We start from the raw sequence: 21,528 nt of genomic DNA, 5'->3' as shown, positions 1-21,528 counted from the left end.
AGACCTCCTGCATCTAACAAGAAAGACCTATAAAGGATCCACCCCAAAGAAGGAGTACTATGCACTGATCTGGACCTGTATGGAGTGAACCAGGAAAGCCAAGGCTGTAACTGAACTCCAAATGGCTACAGGTATCAAAGACAATAAAAAGTCCTTTTTTAGGTATGTGGGGAGCCAGAGGAAAAGCAAGGGTAACACTGGACTCCTGCTTATCCATATGGGTCAATTGACAACCGATGCCCAGAAAAAGCCAACCTGCTTAACGGGTATTTTGCGTCGGTCTTTCATCAGCCCCAAGGGACAGCCCTGCTCAATACAGTATGGGACAGCAAGAGCAAGGGAGAATTGTTACCCTTCATCAGTGTTGACCATGTGAAGGAATACCTTGAAAGGCTGGACACCTTTAAGTCAGCTGGCCCAGACAGATGACACCCCAGTCTACTTAAGAAGCTGGCAAGCATCACAGCTCTGCCACTGGCATGGATCTTTGAGGACTCGTGGCACTCAGGTGAAGTGCCCAAAGATTGGAAGAAAGCCAGTGTGGTGCCTATCTTCAAGAAAGGGGGAAGGTAGGTCCAGGGAACTACAGGCCCTCTATCACAGGGAAGATCTTGGAAAAAATCATCTAAGAAACCATTCTTGACAAACTGGCTGAAGGCAACTTCCTGAGGGATAACCAGCATGGGTTTGTTGCAGATAGGTCTTGCCTGACCAATCTCACCTCCTTCTATGACCAGGTGACATATCACCTGGACAAAAGAGAAGATACTGATGTCATACATCTTGATTTTAAAAAGGCTTTTGATCTGGTATCCCATAATCATCTCATAAAAAAACTGGACAACTGCAGCCTCAGTTACATCACAGACCGCTGGCTGGGGAATTGGCTCTGAGGCCAGAGAGTAGTAGTTGACAGAAGTCCATCATTGGGGTGCATTGTGACCAGTGGGGTCCCCCAAGGCTCTGTCCTTAGGCCTATTCTTTTCATCATCTTCATTAATGATGTGGACACTGGTTACAGAAGCGGACTGGCCAAGTTTGCAGATGACTCCAAATTTTGGGGTAAAGCGTCCACAACCGAGGACAGGATGGTGATCCAGGCCAACCTGCACAGGCTCAGAAAATGGGTGGAGAAAAACCTGATGGCCTTCAACACTGAAAAATGCAAGGTACTCTACCTTGGGAAGAAACACCCGCAGCATGCTTAGAGGCTCAGCAGTGCTACGCTTGCTAGCACTATGGCCGAAGGGACTTGGGGAGTCATGAGTGACCACAAGATGAATATGAGCCACCAATGTGATATTGCAGCTGGCAAGTGAGCAAAACTCTGGCTTGCATCCATAGATGCTTCTCTAGCAAATTCCAGGATGTTATCCTCCTGCTGTACTCAGCCTTGGTGAGGCCGCAGCTGGAGTACTGCATCCAATTCTGGGCTCCACAATTTAAAATGGATGTGGAGAAGCTTGAGAGAGTCCAGAGGAGAGCCACATGCATGATCAGAGGGCAGGAAAACAGACCTTATGATGAGAGGCCGAGAGCTATGGGACTCTTCAGCCTGGAAAAGCACAGGCTCAGGGAGGACCTGGTGGTTGCCTATAAGTATATAAGGGGTGTACATCAGGATCTGGGGGAATGCCTGTTCACCAGAGCACTCCATGGGATGACAAGGTCAAATGGTCACAAACTTCTCCAATACCTTTTCAGGCTAGACATAAGGAAGAACTTCTTTACTATCCAAGCCCCCAAGACCTGGAACAAACTGCTGCCAGAGGTGATGCAAGCACCTACTCTGGGCTCCTTTAAGATTCAATTGGATGTGTATCTTGCTGGGATCCTGTGACTCCAGCTGACTTCCAGCCCCTGGGGCAGGGGGCTGAACTCGATGATCTTCCGAGGTCCCTTCCAGCCCTAATGTCTATGAAATCTATGAAATATGGTATTAAAAGAGGTCTGCCAGTTTGGCAACCTTTTTGCTAAGCTGCAGTCACCCTATTTATTAATTTTCAGTGTACAGCATTATATAGTGCAACTTCGAAATTGGATACAAATTCAGACAGATTATGATGAAATTCAAGAAGAAAGATTGTATTTGACCATGTGAGATGCAGTTAATATTAAGATGAGGTTCTTAAGGCACCTATACACATGACAAAGCTCTGCTCCAACATGTGCTAATTAGCATGCACCAGAGCAAACTCAATTAATCAAGTCTGCTGTGAGTCTGCTGGGGCATGCAAATTAGTGTGCTTCAGGAGCCTCCGCATTCCCTGTATTCAGTGTCCTGTATTTCAAAATGGTCCCACCACCATGAACAAGCCATGAACAAGTTTTAATGAAAGTACCTCTGCTACCACTTTGAAGCACAATATGCTAAATACATGCGATGCTCCAGGCACTTTTAATGAGGGTGGTTTGCAGAGCCAATCCACTCTAATTAAAGTCCCCCCCGACACGCACACATGCGCTAGAGCACATGTATAGCCTGGAAGGTTCACCATAACTAGTTAATGTATTTCAGGTTGTGTTACTCCAGACATACTCATAGCTGCTCTACCTTTGTACCTCTATGATGTAAAACACTTGCAGAAAATAGTGTTCTATGGATGTGCAAAATGTTTTTCTCAATAACCACACAATTACATCTAGGCTATTTCTTCAGAGACATTTCAGATATTTTTCCTCATTGAGAATTAATTTCATGCCAAGTTAGAAATTTAAAAGGAAGCACAAATACAGCAGCCAGAAAATGTCTGAAATGCTGAAAAGCATCTTTTCTCTCCTTTTGTTCACTCAGATTAAATTTTATTTGACCATGGTTATCACCCTTTAAAAGAAAAAAAATGGTTATGGGCTAAAAATAAGAATTAAAAATTTTAGCCCAAAGGATGATATTTTCATTAAACTGTCAAGCTTCTGAAAACAGAGACTCTGAATTAAAATGCTTCCTCAACCATAACTACAACACACAGGAAAATACAGTATCTTATATGGCATCTTATATGGTACCTTATATTCTTGTAATTTTTATATGGTTCTTCTGTCTAGCAATTCAAAAATATTTGAAATAATACTTTCTTTGATTTTCACATGCCTAGAAGAACTTTACAGTTTTGTATCAGAATTCAAAGGCAGGTGCAAAACATTTGGGATAATGATTTTTTCACATTTTTCTTCACATTCTTCACATGTTGTGCCCAATTATCTCTGAATAAAAAACATACTCTGATCACCCATCTTACCTTGCGTTGCACTGATCCCATCCTTACAGACTTTGCATCCACAGACTGGTATGTGAGCCACAGGCCCGTGTCTACATGTTGTATATAGCATACAGAGTCACCATATTTTATTTCAGGTGCTCCCATTCCATCCACTTCTTTTCTTATCCCTACATCCAATTTTTCCTAAAGGGAAAATATAGATATACGATCAAATAGTAATACCAGAAACAAATATTGAACAATAGATTTTTTTCTTTGATAGGAATTGAAAGAAGATTGTGGGTTTGTTTTATCCCTCTAGTAACAATCATTAACTACTTAGCCAAATATCTATGGGGGACAGGAAGGAGATGGGAGACAGAGATGCACACAATCTAAACAAAATCCAGTTAAGTGTAATTGAAAAACATATTTTATATTCTATGACATGATTGCCACTTCATAAGCTGAATACACCTATCTAATTCCACTGAATCAAGTTATTCTACATTAGTGTAAAGCTACATAATCAAAATGAAGAATCGAATCTTGCATGTGTTACTGGATTTCAGATCAACTAAACTATGGTCTCTACAGATCATTCCTCAAATATGCAGATTCTGCTTACCTTATTCAATCTGCCAGAGTTCTCTGCAACCCAAGAAGAATGTAGCTCAAAGTATGTCAATTTAAGACAGTAAAAAAGTTTTGTTCCAGTACCACAGCATATCTTATGAAGCAACACACTGCATTTAATTACAGAACTGAAAATAATTAACACAAAATAAGGATCCCTCATTTAAGTGGGCTGCTGTCCTCAGTGGCCCTTCTTTTCACCTCTCTCAACCTGAGATAGAAGGAATCCCTTTCCTTTATTCCAGCGATGCTCAACATCTTTAGGCTCAAGACACCACTCAGAAAATGTCAGCCATGAACTTTCACTTATTTCTTGACTACAGAAGAACAACAGAATGGGGATGCCCAACCTCCGGCCCACAGAGCCACGTCATCCACTCACAGAGGTGAGCTAGCAAGCACCAAGATTCAGCCATGCAGGATTGGAAAATATACTCTTTATATGCTGATATATATGTTAATCTTGCTCTCTCATGGGGCCTCTCTCCAAACTTCCAAACACTCCCTTTTGTTAGAGATTGAGTCTTGTTCTCCATGAAGCCTTCATTGCATGAAGAACTGCAATGAGGACTGCCACTAGAAGGCTTTTTCATCTAACATAGCACAGACATATTTCAGCCCCACTAGGAGGATATTTCAAGCAAGTGATGCACCACATTCAAGAGCTTGCTCTCTGCCCCCAATGGAGTTTTTCCAATGACTCTTTAATGCAAAATGCAAAACGAATGATAGAAGACATTACTGCCAATCAATCTGAGTTATGAGTAGGCATGTTCCTCCCCTTCTTTGTGTGAGTAAGAAATGTCACAAAAGAAGTATGATTTCAAAAGACGTTTGTCAGTGGAAGACATGAGCCACTGTCCCATAAAGTCAAGTGGGCTAGTGACAGTGGGCTAAAGGATGCTGAATATTATATGCATATATTCTTGCTTTTTGTAAAAGAAAGGAATCAGAGATGTTAAAGTTTGCTAATACTGATCTATCAAGCTTAGTCCCAGATCTTTGGCCAGAGACCCTCTTTTAAAAAGATCTTGCATCTCTAGCTCCAGACTTGATATTAGGCGCACTGTTATCTCTACCTTCTTAGGCACCATCAGAAGGCTTTGTGGCTCTATGGCAGTGTAACAGTCCATGACCATCCACTTCCAGATGGCCTAACAGTAAATGAAAGGACCCTGCTTCCATAGTCCCATTCTGCCTCCAGAAAATTCTCTACCAGGCATGCTAGTATCTCTCAGCAGGGTACCTACTGGAAGCAGATCCATTCCTTTGACCCTGATGACAAAATCTGACAAAACTGATCCAATGCCAGAACCTCTGAGGACCAAATTTCTGGCTTTAACATGAGAACAAAACCCATAGATATTGAGGGCCTTGTTACACATTATGCTTAGGCTTTTCAAAGTGGTAATAAATGTTAGTGTTAGCTCAAGTTTAAAGCAGTCACACATTCAAGCTAAAAATCTCTAACTTTTCTAGACCTGCACAACTGTGACTTGTCCATGATAAGCAGGAACCTGGAGGACTGAAAGGTAAGAATCCCCACCCCCCCACCCCCATTCCGGGCTCCCACCACCCCCTGACTCCTGGTGCTTCCCCACTCCTGGGGCTCTCACCCTGCCCCTCAGGGCTCTCTCATTGCTGCCTCACCTCTCAGGGCTCACCCATGTCCCTGTGTCCCCCAGCTCATTTGTGCCAGTGAGGTCCAAGAAGAGCAGACAGGGACGGAGAACCTGCCTGCCTAGTCACCACCACCAAGCCACAGCTGCTGTCTGGGCTGAGCCCAGCACAGAGAGCAGCAGCAGTGGAAGCTGGGCAAGTGAGTTCCCATTCCCTCCCTACTCCCCTGGGACAGTGCAGGCAGCTACAGGTGAGCCAGGAGATGCAGGTGGGGGAGGACAATCTGGAGTCCTGGGGGATGCCTGTTCCAGATGAGCAAGGCTGTGGACCCAATCCAAGCCAGCAATGGATGGCGACAGGGAACAGCAGGCCTAATCCAGGCCAGCAGGGGATGCGGAAGTGGGGGAAGGGTTAGTAACCCAACCTAGATGGTAGAAGGGGCAACAGGCCCAATCCAGCCCAGTGGTGGAGGGGAAATGGGTGGGATGTTACACTAATATGTAACTTAGAGCATAAGCTGGGTAACACAGATGATAGACAAACCTACCCTGGAGTGGCACAACTTTAAGATGCTTAATAGGTGCTTAAAACAATTTTAATATCTTAATGTGTGGACTATCTTGGGGTCAAGAGCTCCCTGAGCCGCCTAAAATTATGTGTAATGAAGTCCTAAGTCACTGCTACAAGCCAAGGGCCTGAGCCATTTTTTTCTAGTAGAAACAATTGCCAGTAGCCTTCCTTGCTGAGCTCAAACAATTTACGATAACCACGTTCAGTGCTCCAAAGCATTCTGCCAAGGTCAAATCTATAGCACATTGTGAAAACTGGGCTAACCCTGTTTGATGGCAGCGCCCCTTAGGACTATTACTTGGCAGCTGCCACACATTCAAAAATGTTTAGGATGAACCAGGGTTGCCCTGCACCTTACTGAGATACCCTCCTCATCCAGGGTAAAATGAACTATGTCCAAAAACCCTGAGTCTAGGCCAGCATTATCTGTTAGGTAAAGAAAAAACTATTCCTGGCTTTCCTGATTATTTCTGCTAAAACTACCAAGAACATTATTTGGTGCTGCTGCTACTGCTATCATTTTTCCATGAGTCATTTCAATTAGGCCTTTGGATTCAGTCTATCTTCAGGCTGCCTGTGTAAGCAGTACCTAACCTAGAGAGGACCAGCACATTGCCTGGAGAGGACCAGAGCACTTGTCTGAGGGCACAGTATATTTTATTAACACCAAAACTCACAAACAACACAAAACAAAGCAAATTCCTTGACCAACATGGATTGGAGTCTACAAAGGCCTTTCTTCTCAACTACCTTAGCCCTGAAAGAGACCACAATCCTTCCCTCAATTCCTCAATGAGTCATTTCACAAGCAACGAGCCATTAATATTTTCCTGGCAGTTTCACCATGTCACAATAACCCTTTTGAAGAGATTTAAGAGAAAAATTCCTGCATATACATCTCTAACAATTGTTTGGGGAGACAGCTTGATTATAAAGGCTGACAAATGTAATTTGAGAAAACAAACTCCAATTTAGTTTTGAAGTTGTAATGCACTGCTTAAGAAAAAGAAGGAACCATGCTAGTCCTATCACAAAGTTCACATATATAACCAGATTTCTATGTCCTACAAAAATTATAAATTCATTATGAAATTCTTGAGAGAGAAAACCAGAAAAGTTCATGCAGAATTCTGGATATAACTTTTATCTTGAGATGGGCTGGGGACCGACTGGCTAAGCAGCAGCTCTGCAGAAAAGGACCCGGGGTTACAGTGGACAATAAGCTGAATATGAGCCAAAAACGTGCATACTGGGCTGCAATGGTAGATGTGTTGCCAGCATATCGAGGGACATGATTATTCCCCTGTATTCAGCACTGGTGAGGCTGCATCTGGAGTACTGTGTCCAGTTTTGGGCCCCCTACTACAGAAAGGATGTAAATAAATTGGAGACAGTCCAGTGGAGGACAACATAATGAATATTTTAAAATGCGCAACTGTTTGTAATAGGATGATATGTGAAAATGCTGGTTCAGGAATAACCACATTAGGTAGTATTTTTCCTTGAATAAATGACTAGCTGATTTGTAGTTTCTGATTCTTAAATTGTCTTTATGATGAGACATTAATTCACACAACTCTGCTGTATTCCAAATCCCAAGATTCCCTTTCCTCAGTTTAACTTCTTACTTCAAACTTTCTTATGTCTTTCTCTAATAGAAAAATATGGAACTTTTCTCACACAAAATGCAGGATTTGGAAAACTGGCTCAGATTCTGATTTCTATGAACATACTTTTAAAAGAAGTATTTTTATGAACGCTACAATTCTCAAATGAATACAGCTTAGAAGGGCAGGAGAATATGCTATGTTAAGTTTAATACAATAAGGTGTTATATTTCTACTGCACTGTCTATTCGGAAATGCATATTAAACCCACTAATTTAATGAATCATTTTTACATGCTGGATAAGAATAGTAATGAAAAATTTAATTTTAAATCATATTTAGTATATTACTTAACCAATATTAAATTGTTGCTAACAACATGTTAAAACATGTTTGATGTGACAGCCTCCGTTTCAAGTACAGTTAATGCATACCACTGGCAAGTTGGCAAGGTGAAAAGCAGGAACCCAAACCAACCTAACCTAAAGCAATAACGTGCCAACTTTTTGCTTAGAAATGAAATGAATGCAACACAATTCATTTTATTTCTTATGGAAAGAATTTACATAAATTGTAATCTGCATAAAAAGGGTCATCAGTTATTTCCCTTAATAAATCATCCTCAAATACATGTTATTTTCCAACTCTTACAGGCAGCATAGGGTGGCATAAGGGAACAGATAGGCTTGAAGAGCATGGGACTCAAGGATAGATTTGAATAGCTGGTGGAGAACAGGAAACTGGAAGATAGTTGTAAGAGAATGCAAGAGTATGAACGGAGTCATATAGCAGAAAGGTGTCTTATGGAATAAAAACATACTACGCTGAAGAAAGTGGGGACTAGAAAGTACTAAGAGATAAGATTGGGGCAGAGTGATGGCCTTTCAGATAAGAATAAGAGGGTCTAAGAGCTAATCCCATGATCTACTGTAACAGGGGTCAGCAACATTTTTGGCCAGGGTGCCAAAAATATCTCAGCCTCAACCCACACCTCAATCTCTAGCTGGGCTCTGAGGTAGTGGCAGCTGCATGCATACCCTGAGAAGTGGACTGGGACATGTGCAGGTGCCACCATCATGGAGCCCAGTGCAGCAGTTTGCAGCCTTCTGACTGCCTGTTGTAGCCGGCCCAGGATCTGGGCAGCTGCTTTCTGCCATGGAGCCTGAGCTACTTGCAGCAGGGCTTGCAGGCTCCCCAACACCTGTGGCAAGCCTGAGCTCCATGGCTGGTGGCAGGTGCCCAAAGCCAAGCAAAATGGCCTCATGTTCCATGTTCCAGCATGTATGCCGTGGGGGGTTGCTGACCCCTGTACTATAAAATGGATCATCATCTTGAGCTTCTTGCCACTGCCTCCAATACTTCACTGCATAGTTTGAATAGTGAAACATCAAGACCATTAAAAAGGACAGAGAGTCATTAAGACCTGTGGAGTAGAGAGATTAACAGAATGAGGGAGCTGATAATTAGTCATTATCATCATATTAAATGAACCATGATAGAGCCAAGTCAATTGACTCTATCAGCTCCACCTGAATGGAAATACCACTGCCCCTCCCAAGCAGTTGGTTTTAAAGTTTGGGGGGAGCAGGAATCAAAATGGGGAGGAGGCAGGTTGCAACTGCACCCCTCCCCCATGATCCACCCCTATTAATCAGTAATAGTAAACAACTGAGGAAAAATTAAAATCATTATGTTATGGCTTTGTAGTGGTATGATGCAGACTTCGTATAGTGGAGGACTCCAGGCTACTGTTTCTTACACTATAAGAAACATGGTTACATGTTCACATTCTATTTTTTCCACAAAATATTTTTCATATGTGCTTAACTTTATTAGAAATACCTTACTGATATCCTACTTTTAATACACTGTCAGAACATCATCTTGTAAAATATACCAAAGGTCCAAATTCATTTAATCAAATAGAAACACCAGGGACTACATTCGCTACCTCATCCTGTGTTATTTGTATTACTCTCCAGTGATTTAAAGCAATGAGACATCTACCTTAACAGAACAATTTCACATACAGTTGTTCAAACAGAATTTCCCAAGTTAAGCAAGATTAAAAATTCCCTCCAAAATAAAATGAATATAATAAAATATATCTGATTCTGCATATGCTGTTAAAAAGTACAGAATTAGAATTTTTTAATTGGTGCACATGAATTAAAGAAAAATGTATTACAACTGTATTTCAATATCAGTACTGGAAACTCATGATTTACCCTCCCTAGAGCCTTGCCACATGATACCCTAACAATGGTACACAAAAACAATGTAAATTACACTAATAAAGATTACACTAGGATCTAAAGTGAGCAGAAAACCACTCTGCTGCAAATAGGCACTATTGCAGCACCTCAGCACTAGCTGGCAAAGGAGCAACTAATAATCTGTTTGTCTATAGATAAGCTAACCATAAGGAAATCTTGGACACTGTGCCCACCCCCCCAGTCTCTGCATGCTCTCAAATCAGTGAGGGAGGGGCAGCATGCTGGGCCTGCCTGCCCAGTTGCAAGGTGCTCTGCACCTCTCTGGCTCCACACCACTGCGTTTTTGGGATGCCTGTTTTAATTCTCAACAGCCTGCCAGGACCAGCTTCTTAAATCCAGCACTGTCCCAGCTAAACTAGGACACAGCTACAGAAAATGACTAATCCAGGACAACGCACAACTTTTCCTTGCCCAGAGTACCACATGCTAGTAATGGACACTGATGTAAGTCTCTATGTCAGTGGTTCTCAACCTTTTTTGTACCAGGACCCATTTATAAAGATCCATGGCCAGTCCTGACCCAGCACCCCTCACTCCTGACCTGCTAACTCTCACCACCAGGGCTCAGCTCCCACTCTGGGGAGCATGGGGGACCTCAAGCAGCTCCTTGCAGGCTGAAAATCTGGCAGTCTAGAAGGGAAAAGTCTTGCTTCCCATGTTTTTCTCCTTTAAAGGAGAATCAATTTTTACAGTATGTTGATCTATTTTTGAAGTTTGTTCATGACCCTTTCACATATTGTTGCAACTCACTTTTGGGTCATGACCCACAGGTTGAGAAATGCTGCACTATGTAACACATATTATATATTTTTACACTGATGCAAAGCTGGGTTCTACCAAGGCAAACGTGTGTTCAGGTACTACACCTTAAGAATATTTGACTTTAATGTTTCTATATAGTGCCTATGCAACATTTTGAAAATACATTTTGCTTTTCCAATTTTACCCCTTATTTTCTCCTTCGCAGATTTTGGCAGAATTCCTTTAAGACAACATTCTTTAAAATCTAACTGAATAGTCAAATTTAAGATAAAATACTCATAAAAATGGAAGAACATCATATCAATTAGACTGTTCAGTGTATTGAAAAATATGAGGTCTAGTTTTATAAATTCAGGGAAAGAGGCTTTTTCATGGGAAAAAAACAGAAAAAGAGCAGAATCATCTTCTTTCAAGGAAAAGGTCTCTTAAATATGTTTCATATCAATGCTTTGGAGTCCATAATAAGTAAATAAGTTAGTCCATTGCTGTCAGCTGATCATTATTTTATACATTATGATGGGGTATTTAGACATTTGGACACAGCATCTGCCTAAGCAGGGCTTAGAATACAGTCCCTCAGTGGGAAGCTCTACAGCTACTGTCAAGAATCCAGCAATTATACTAATAAACCATGAAACTCCAGATTTACCAAGTGTGACTGGGAGCAAACACCTGATTCCACAGGGAGTTAAAAAATTTAAACCAGCAGTCAGAAGTGCATGTCAGTATCTATTGGCAGACACTTTCAGAACAGATGGGATTCTTCCCTTACTCCGTTGGTATATTTTCAATCAACAGATGCTTCAGCTATATTTTCAGTTTGCACTATTTACTTGAGAGAAGTTTTATTTCTCTCTTTTAAATGTGGTTGGAAAAAAAAAGAATTTGAAAAAGACTGTCACATGTATGCTTTATTTTTACTCATCTTCAGACTGCAAGACACTCTCCCTGTTGCAACAGCAAAACTAAAACTGAGCAGGTGGAGAAATGAAGGAGTGGTCATGTTAAGCATGTCCTTTTTGGGAGAGCCCAGAAGAAGGAGGGAGAAGGAAAGCCCCCACACATGAAGATTCTGAATAATTTCAGGCCAAATATTTAAATAATAATGCCTACTAAAATTTTACTTTCCAATTGCCAATACTGGATAAAAAAAAATATTCAACTTCTAGAAACTTCTTTTTGATTTCTAAATGGACTATCATTTTGCTTCCACAATTCTGATGATAATAGCTGCTATACATGCCAAACACACACAGCAATCTTGAATTTGTAATCCTTAGTTAATAGTAGATAGCTACACATTTCCATAGATAATGACAAGATGTAGTAGAAGCCCATAAATAAATATATGTTAAAGAGTTAAAGAATATTGAGTTTTGTTCAGGAAATGTTTTGTAAGTCAACCTCAAACAGTTGCATGTTTGAAATATTATAAAGGAAGGGAAAATGGAGAAACATTTAGACGTAGTCTATAGGAGAAATAAGTTAAAGATAAATCTCCAGATCTGAACAACAGTGAGTTTGACAATGGCAGCAGAATAGCATGGTTTCAGCAATAACTACTGTATACATAGGTCCTCTTCAGGCAGAGGACAGAGAAACTGCTTGTAAACAAAAAATAAAAGCAAATACTGTGTTTACTCTAATACAAGATGATCTTGAATGTAAGACAACCCCACAACAATTAGATTCTACATGGAGAAAATGTATACATTTATTATAATTTTCCATGTATGGAATCTAATTATTGGAGGATCATTTTAACTTCTTCCCCCTTCCCCACTACTGCAGGCAGTGGAAGGAGAGGTGATGAGGGGAGTAGTAATGGGGCAGGCAGTAGGGGACAGACAGTGGGGGAGCCAGTAGAGGGTGTATGTGGGGTGCCAGTGGTAGAGATCAGGCAGTGTGGAGGCAGTGAGGCATGGAAGTTATCTCCTGCTACCTGCCCTCCCACTAACTCCCCATTGTCCCTGCCCCCCCCACAGCTCAGGTTGCCCCAATTCCCCCTTCCCCTTTCCCCTCCTTCTCCTCTCCCCATGTTGCTTCTGCCACCTGCAGTCTCGGGTCTCCACTTCACTTCTTCCCCTCTCCCCTGCCCCGAAGTCTTCCCCCTTGATCACCTGCCGCTCAACCCCCACCTTCCCCCCACCCCAATCTTTTGCTCTGCAGCTGCTGCAGTCTAAGTCATGGAGAATGGCTCCAGCCTGCCCCATAGCAGCATCACAGAGCCAGAGCTGCTGTTCCAGGCCAGCTGCATAGCACCACCAGCAGTGAGGGAGAGACTTGTGCCTCCATGGAGCAGCAGTGCTGGCTCCATGTTTCTGCTATGGGGTCGGCCAGAGCCATGCTCCATGCCTTGATGTGCCGCAGGGATGGAACCTGCTGGCTCAGAGCAAAGGTAAGGAGGAGTACAGCATAGGGGAAGAGAAGGAGAACCAGCATCGTGGGAGGGGGAAAGACTGGGGGCTGAAGGGGAATAGTGGTAGGGCATACAGATGCGGTACAAGCTGTGGGGGGAGGGCAGGTGGCAGCTGTTGCTCTATCTCCAGCTCCAGTGTCAACCCCAGGTTGGGGTCAGAGCTGCAGCAGATCTCCCCCTACCCCCCACTGCCTCATGCTGGATTGTAAGGGGAGGGGCTCCCCCCTGCCCCCCACCCCCAGCTTCTTAAATGGGGGGAAAGAATTCATCTTTTAATCAAGTAAATATGGCACAAATTTTTTACTAATATGAATTCATCTGAATTCTGTTTTAGTAAACAAGATTCATTATCACAAAAAAAGCCAGCTACAAAAGAAAAAGGTATGTAAGGGCTTAACTGCTAATCATGGACTTGAAATCCAGGTGTGGATTTGACCCCTAAATACATTAAACATTAGGTCCATCATACAAATACCTTAAATAACACCTATAATAATAACAGGTGTGCTGTCTGGCAAGAGCACTCTGATTGGTTGTCTCAGCAAACAATCACAATGCTTACTGAAACAACCAATCAGAGCGCTCCAGACAGACAGAATAAGCATGTTATTATTATAAATCCTGAGAAATTTTAAACAGATACAAGTAACTCAGAGCTAGAATGAAGCACCAGGGCCTTGTGCCACAGAGCCAGCAGGCTCTGCCAAGCTGGGGGAAGCAGTGAGGGACCCAATCATTTTTTTCTCCCCCACAGCCTTCCCACCTCTCCCGCAGCTCTCAGAGATGCTGGTGGGCCCTGAGCTTCAAGGAACCCTAGTGCTTCTCTCTGCAGCAGCACCATCCCCCCCACGACTGCTTGGGTGATGTGCCAGCAGGTGAGTGCTGCCCAGGGGGCACCACCGCCATGGGGGGAAGTACCAGGGTCCCCCACAGCTCAGGAGTTGTGTGACCTGCCAGCAGCTCACTCCCCAGTTGTGGGAGATGAACACTGGGGGCTGCAGCCTGGTGGTGGGGGTCAGCAGGTCAGGAGTGAGGGGCGCTGAGTCGGGACTGGCCATCGATCTTTACAAATGGGTCCTGGTACAAAAAAGGTTGAGAACCACTGACACAGAGACTTACATCAGTGTCCACTATTAGAATGTGGTTCTCTGGGCAGGAAATAGTTGGGTGTTGTCCTGGATTAGCCATTTTCTGTAGCTATGTCCTAATTTAGCTGGGATAGTGCTCAATTTGAGAGGCTGGACTTGGCAGGCTGTTGAGAATTATAACAGGCATCCCAAAAATGCAGTGGTGTGGAGTGCAATCTGGCTGGGAGTCGGAGCAGTACAGAGCACTTTGCAACTGGGCATACAGGCCCAGAATGCTGCCCCTCCCTCACTGACTTGTGAGTGTGCAGGAGATGCAGGGTGCAGGCAGTGTCTCAGATTTTCTCATAGCCAGCCTATCTATAGACAAACAGATTATGAGTTGGTCCTTTGTGGAGGGAAGCACTGGAGTCCCCTGCACCTCAGGGGTTGCACGACCTGCCAGCAGCTTGCTCCCCAATTGCAGGAGACGCAGGCAGGCTCTGGGAGGGGGAAAAAAAAAAGATCAGGCCCCTCATCACTTCTCCCCCGCTCCCTAGCAGAGATTTGCTGTGTGAACTACTGCCAGGTTGCACAACCTCTGAGCTGCAGGGGGGTCCATAGCTTCCCTCCACGGCAATGGAGTGCCCCGGGGCTGCCAGAAGGGGTGCTAGTTGTGCATGTGCAGCCCTAGGTTGCAGGCAGCACCCACTGGATCCAATGGTGCACGAGACACTGGTGCTTTGATACTTTGAAACCCAGGTATGCTCAGGGAAGACTGGGTTTGGTGGAATTTCACTGCCCCTTACGCCATGCCTACCACCTTCCTGCCATGTGGGAATCACTTGGGAACAGGCTGGCTTACCCAGGAAGGCAGTAGGACTGCAGCTGAGTGTGTTGGAAGCTGGAGAAGATGGCAGGGATCGTGCATGAAGCACAGGAAGTCAGAGAAGACCAAGCTTAGCCGAGCACTCCCAGGCTTACAGCACACCGTGCTGATAGAGCCCTTGTACACGTGAGGAATATCACTGTAATTTGTTACATAGCAAACTAAAATACATGGGATGTATTCATAGGTGGTGGAAGTAGGGGCTAATGGAGCTTAGCCCCCACAATCACGGGGCAGCGGTAGGTCCACAAGAGGCAGGGGAAGGGAAAGAGCAGTGGGGGGAGGGAGCAGGGCTGGGGCTAGGGGAGGGGCATATGCTGCACAGCCGGGGTGGGTGGTGGCTCATCTAGGGGGCACACCTCCCACTGCTACGCACACCCGGGAAGGCGTGAGGGGGTGTGTGCCCCCAGATCTGCACGGGGCAAAGTAGGCTGCCACTGTAGGCTGGGGTTGCACCAAGTTCTTCCCAGCAGGGCTGGGCTCTATGCTCAGGGCAGGCCATGGCAGCACTGGGTTGGGGCTACAGCCACCACAAAATTTGCTGTAGCCCCCCAAAACTCCCTCCCAGTACTGCCACTGCCCACCCCAAGAGCAGCTTGGCCCAGCCCCACCAGGCACAGCCCCAGCCCCAGCCCACAGTGGCAGTACGCCCTGCTCCACACGCATCCGGGAGCATATGGACCCCATGCCCTCTCAGGGAGCATGCAGTGCTGAGAGCCACCCCCCCCCCTCCCCCCGCACCCCCTGGATGAGCCACGGCTCTGCCCCCCCACCCTGCCCCTGCTGCAGCCCCACTCCCCCCCCACCCCAAGTCTCTTTCTCCACCCCCCACCACTTCCCTCACAGACTTACCTGCTGGGGGACACGTGCAGGTACGCATACTCCACCCCCCAATTTTTTTTCCCCTACCAGTTATGGATGTTTTAGTGTGCTATGTTAAAAAGTCATCTAAATTGAATACACTGCCAAACATGTACACTGTTACAAACTTAATTGTAACATGCCACTGAACTTGTACACTGTTACACAATTAAATCACTTAAAAGGGCAATTAAACCACTAAAAAGGGAAATTTCCTCACATGTACAAGGGCCCTTAGTCACATGTACATGGGCCTTCTTACTCTATGACTAGAAACAATCGCAATGCCAGACTTTTGACAAAATATGTATTTATATTGCTACGCCTGTGTTTATACATGGACAGCTTTATGCAGACTTCAAGGGTGAGAAGTTTTGATTCCACTGAAGTATGCAATCAAAGGAGAACTAAAAATTCTGTATTTAAAGAAATACTTTTGCAAAAAAATTTAATCACAAGTGTTTTAAGATCTATTAAGATACTTAATATTATAAAACTGAGGTCTTTCAATTTATCTTCTGAGTCTATGGAGTGCCCTGGGATCACATTTTAGAGCTTTACTTTGAAACCATGAAAGCTAATAATGTCCCTTCTAAAAGAAATGAAACATCAAAGTCACATGCTTCAAAACAGTTAGAACTCCAAAATAAATGCACCAAAATGCCTGGGTTTGCAATGTGATTAGGGGAGCTGGTAAAAATGGAGTTTCTCCCATTCCCCGGTTTGATCATTTAGAACTAACAAAGCAGTAGAAACACCAAGGAATGGGGTACCTACATGCATCAAAGGAAGCAGTAAAAGGCATTATCTACTGGGAAGCAGCATAACTAGAGGAGGGAAGAAGAGGTACCAACCACAGGTTTCAATTTAGGATGGACATGGGAATCATTCCCCACTCCTGCAGAGTCTGTGCCCCAGCAGCAAGAGCAGTCCCACAGTGTTGCTCTTGCAGCAGCAGCAGCTGGCATATGAACACCCTGCTGCTGCTTTAAGAGCAAGCGTCAGGCCAGGCAAAGCACATGGCAGCAGTGGTGGTGGCAGCAGCACAACTGCAGACTATTTTGGAGTACCCAGCATGGGTACCTTGCACCTTTACCTCCATTCTCAGAATCAATGTGCCCATCTCGCCCTACCTCCTCCTCTCCTGCAGGGTTTGCCCCAGGAGCAAACCTTGCTTGATGTGCCTCTGCTGGTGGGGTAAATAGAAGTATTTGCCACAAACACAGGAAATATGTAACTCAGTCTCCTGACATACTGCCCATGATGATGCTCACAAGTGAGAGTAGGTGTGATGACCCTACCCCACCAGTGCATATTCCTTCTGAGATGACTAACTAGCATAAGTACAACAAGACTTTCAGCACTAAACGAAAAGCATGTTTTTTATTCTTTCATGAGCTTTCAGGGGGAAAGAGACTCCATGTAGCTTCTTTACTCTTCTAAAGAACTCTTTCTGAGCAGCTACATGGCCATGCTTGTTTAAAGAGGAAAGCTATCTATTAGTAATGAGTTTTATTTATTTTCTCCTGCCCACTAGTCTGTTGATTGCCAAGTCTATTTCACAGTAAAAATTGACACCGTCTTAATAAGTTCTGAGCTTCAAACTAATTTACTGGTTTCATTTTCAGCAACTAGGTGCAAAAAGATACCTGGTAGTCTCTCTACAAGTTCTTCCAAATGATATATTTCACATTTCTACAGCAAAAATGACGTACACAAAATTAACATCAAGTCAGGTTTCATCTCCCAATCTAACTTCTCCTTGTTAATCTATATTTAAATTTCTACTAAGATTTTTTTCACTTGTCTAAGCTGTTAAATAACGTATGGCTCATTTTAAAACTTACATTCTTTGTCAAGAATAGATTATTTCAATACACTGTTATATGCAGATCTGCCCATCGATCTTCTTTCTCTCCACTCTGTTCAGCATATAATAGAGAAGGGCTCTTAACAGTTGAATCAAACCCTCGTGTTTTATTTGAAGTAAAGATGCTTCAGAAATTCTACTAAATGTGGCAGAAGGACAGTATTGCAAGTTCTGTCATATTTCAAAGATCTTCAAAATATTTCCAGAAAGAAATAAGTACCCAACCTAGATTATGGGAAGATGTTTAAGAAAACTGCTGGTCTGGTCCCCACTATAAGCCTTGAACTTTCTTATGCTATCTCTTCAGAAACATGTGCTGAATTGAACATGTTCAGAATATACCGTGAAAGCTGGACATGTATTTTCCAGGTAGGTAATACAACAAAGAGTTGTAAGAGTCAAGGCCAGCACAAGGTCTAGCACTACTTATGTCTGAGCAAAATGTTTAAATATCTGTAGGCCAAAAAGAACACACATAAATGGGCAAAGTAAACCCAATGTGTCAATCAAGTCTAATTGCACTCCTTTCTCTATTTTAGCGGTTCTTACTGTTATCGTCAATGGTGTGGTTTCTGTATATCCAATTTCTAGAGCAGAGATCAACAACATATGGACTGCAACCCATTCCAGTCTATCAAGCCACTATATCCAACCTACAGACCCAGAGAGGAGAGGAGAGGAGAGGAGAGGAGAGGAGAGCCCTTAGCAGCATTCTGGCAGGGGCACCTTTGTCCACACCCACATGAGGTCTGTGCCACTGCTACTTTTTCCCGTCCTCCCACTGTCATGCCTGGCCTTCGCATGGGCCTGGGAAGAGCCTTCCACCACCAGAATACCATTCAAGCCCCCCAGTCTGCCTCAGACTAGAACCAGGTTGTTTCAGCCCACAGTTTGGAAAGGGTGGCAGATGCTGTTATAAAGAGATTTAACCTGAAAATACCTATCAGCTTTGGAGGCCCTTGTAGTTGTCTAATGCAAAACAAGCAGCAACCCAAACATATAATCACAAAAATCATTATTGCCCTGGTCTATATATTTTCTATATTTCAGTGACATTTAGTTTCTTCACTGGAAGAAACTAATTATCCAAACTTGCAGGCACCAAATGTTCGGCCAACCCCCCTCTCCCCCCAAATAATACATTTGCTTTATAAAGATACTCTCTCTTAAAATACAACCCACATGTTAAGGAGCTGATGGTGTCATTACTCTCTAAATTTTTAACAATTCCTAGCTTAGTATAGATTTTGAGTCTGATAACCTGTTAACAGACTAGCAATCAGTAACAGACAGAACAGCACTGTGCTATCACTAGAGCAAACCACAGAGGAGCCTGTAACTAAGGGAATCACTGTCTCAATTCATTCTCCCCACAGCTCCAAGGAAGCATCAACTGTGCCAGACATCTTCCACCTGCAGCACGCAGTCTATGTCCCATCCAAGTAATTACCCAGAGAGACAATGTTCGTCTATTCCTCTTCATCTCCTAACAAGAAATACGGCAGCTGAGGTGCCTGTATCCCCCTATTCAGAGGAAACAGTACAAAGTAGTAAGGCTCTTTCTGTTCCCTTGAGTAGGCATACAGAGGATGGCCACAAACTGAGCCTTCAGTATTAGCGGTAATAAACTCCACTTAACAAGAAAAGGATTAAAATGTGGTATTTAGTATGCGGTTTAAAAAAATTCTAAACCTAACTCCTCTTTCAAATAATTTCTAAAAAGTTCTTCCTAACTAAAAGTTCTTCCCAATTATTAGGTTTCCTCAATACTAATAGAAAAACTAAAGGAAACGGATCTTTCAATAAAATGGATGCTAAAATCATTAGTAACTAGCAAGAACAAAAATGCATCACTGAATGAGATTACTTATTGTGCAAATGAGTTTGCTAGGCTATAGCCTTCCAAAACATGCATCTTCCACTGAATTAAATTGGATTTCTAACTGTGAAATGATCAGGGGATCAGACCACAAAATCCTTAATGCTACTCAAGTTCTCTTACACAGCATAAAGGTACTAGAAAAAACAAATGAGGATTTTACCCCAAGAGCATATTTTCAGAGCCCAGTAGCTAGCATCTTCTATAAAATCTTTTATTTATACCAAGCTTTTGCATATTCCCTAGTATGTATTTTGCATAAAGGGGACTGAATTCTATAGTCTTTTTTTCTTCCTTCTTTGGTGTTAAATCACTGCACTGTTTCCAAATATCCTTCTAAGTAGGAAGGAAAAAGCCCACTGTCTAAGCACTAAAACAACACAAATATCAGGTCCTCTCCTCAGATGTCAAGGTTATAACCATAAGGTTATATACCTGGCTTCAGCTGCCCATTAATGATTATTTATGACTTCGCATGCCTGCTGAAAATAAAGAATGACTAAGATAATCTCCATTCATATGTTAATACAAATGTTACAGTATTTGTGAAGGTTTTTTAATTAAAAACAGAAAAGGGTAGGTTGGAGATTAGGAGGAACATTATGACTATGAGGCTGGTCAGTCACTGGAACACTCGACCTAAAGAAGCTATGGAATAACTCCCTGGAAGTTTTTAAGAGCAGACTGGACAGATGGTTGGCCGGGGTGTTTTAATTAGGGATGATCCTGCCTTGAGTAGGGAGCTGGACTCAACTTTGTGAAATCCAGCCCTACTTTCCAATGATCCTATAAGTAACAAAATCTGAATTATTTAAATTTATGATGATATCACAATTCAGTTAGTAGAAATAATTTTAAAAAATTAAAGCAGCTATCAGTGGATTATATTAAACTGCTCACATCACACACTATGCAAATAATGCACATCTCCCTAATTTGAAGTCATTATTAACATATGCTAAAGTAAAGTGATTGAAACATAATCCTTACTACCATAATTGTAGATTAGACAGCACCAGGAAAATATCTAATTTAACAAAACTGATTCCCTAATTTAATAAAAAGAAAAAATGAATAACCATTTTTAATCATATCCATTAGAGATAAAACAATGAAATAACTTCTGTATTCACAGGAAAATGGTCAAAGTGGTAAGAAGAGATTTCAAAAGTAAATAACATCGTGTACACAAAACCCAGGAAATGTTATTACAGGCAAATAACATAACTGATACTAAATGAAAATGCATTCATATTAGTCTGAGTTTCCTGATTTATTAGTCAATACATTTCCTATCAATACAGGAAACTAAGAAGGATTTTTTTTAATGATATTTGACAGCACTTTCACTTGAAACATTTTCTGTTTTTTTACTTACTGTATCATAGTTTTGTTCATAAAAAGTAAAATCAAACAACACCATTACATGAATGTTTATTTTGTACCTTGGAAGACCGAAAACAAAATGCTGTAGATTTCACATCAGCTTTCTCTTTGTCTGTGAGAAGGAGACTCTTGTCATCCAGGAGGCTCAAATACTTCCCTGTTGTTATATGCCTTAGTCTGAATGGCTGTCCCCATCTGCTGTGGCTTCCACTCCACCTAAAAAGACAAGTTCAGAGGAGAAATCTTAAACTCAGAGGATAAATCTTAAACAAAATACAATGTTCAAAACTGAGACCACTATTAAACATTCTGAAAGTTCATTGATTCAACGTAGCTGCAAAATCATCTTAATGTTACCAAAGATGCCCAGTCTTCCTTCCCAATTATTAGCAGAAAAAGCTACTATTTAGCTATCTCACATAGACGAATTCTAACAGCCAAAAGGAACAACCCCTTCCCATACTTCAATGTAAAGACCTTTTGGGAGAG

At 42.7% G+C, this 21,528-nt stretch overlaps 1 protein-coding gene across 1 annotated transcript in view; it reads right to left on the bottom strand.

The window, feature by feature from the left end:
* RYR2 (ryanodine receptor 2) overlaps nt 1–21,528 on the bottom strand; it is an 830,495-nt gene that overhangs the window by 431,237 nt on the left and 377,730 nt on the right. The window contains exons 10-11 of the mRNA XM_090044772.1: nt 21,099–21,255; nt 3,240–3,404 (exon numbers count right to left, since the gene is read on the bottom strand). Coding sequence (XP_089900898.1) covers nt 3,240–3,404; nt 21,099–21,255 — 322 coding nt within the window. The remainder of the gene's footprint in view (nt 1–3,239; nt 3,405–21,098; nt 21,256–21,528) is intronic.

This window comes from Crocodylus siamensis, chromosome 1 (genome assembly GCF_052110815.1).
Source record: "Crocodylus siamensis isolate JL-2025a chromosome 1, ASM5211081v1, whole genome shotgun sequence".
Lineage (NCBI taxonomy): Eukaryota > Metazoa > Chordata > Crocodylia > Crocodylidae > Crocodylus > Crocodylus siamensis.
This window is presented reverse-complemented; position numbering and strand designations above follow the sequence as displayed.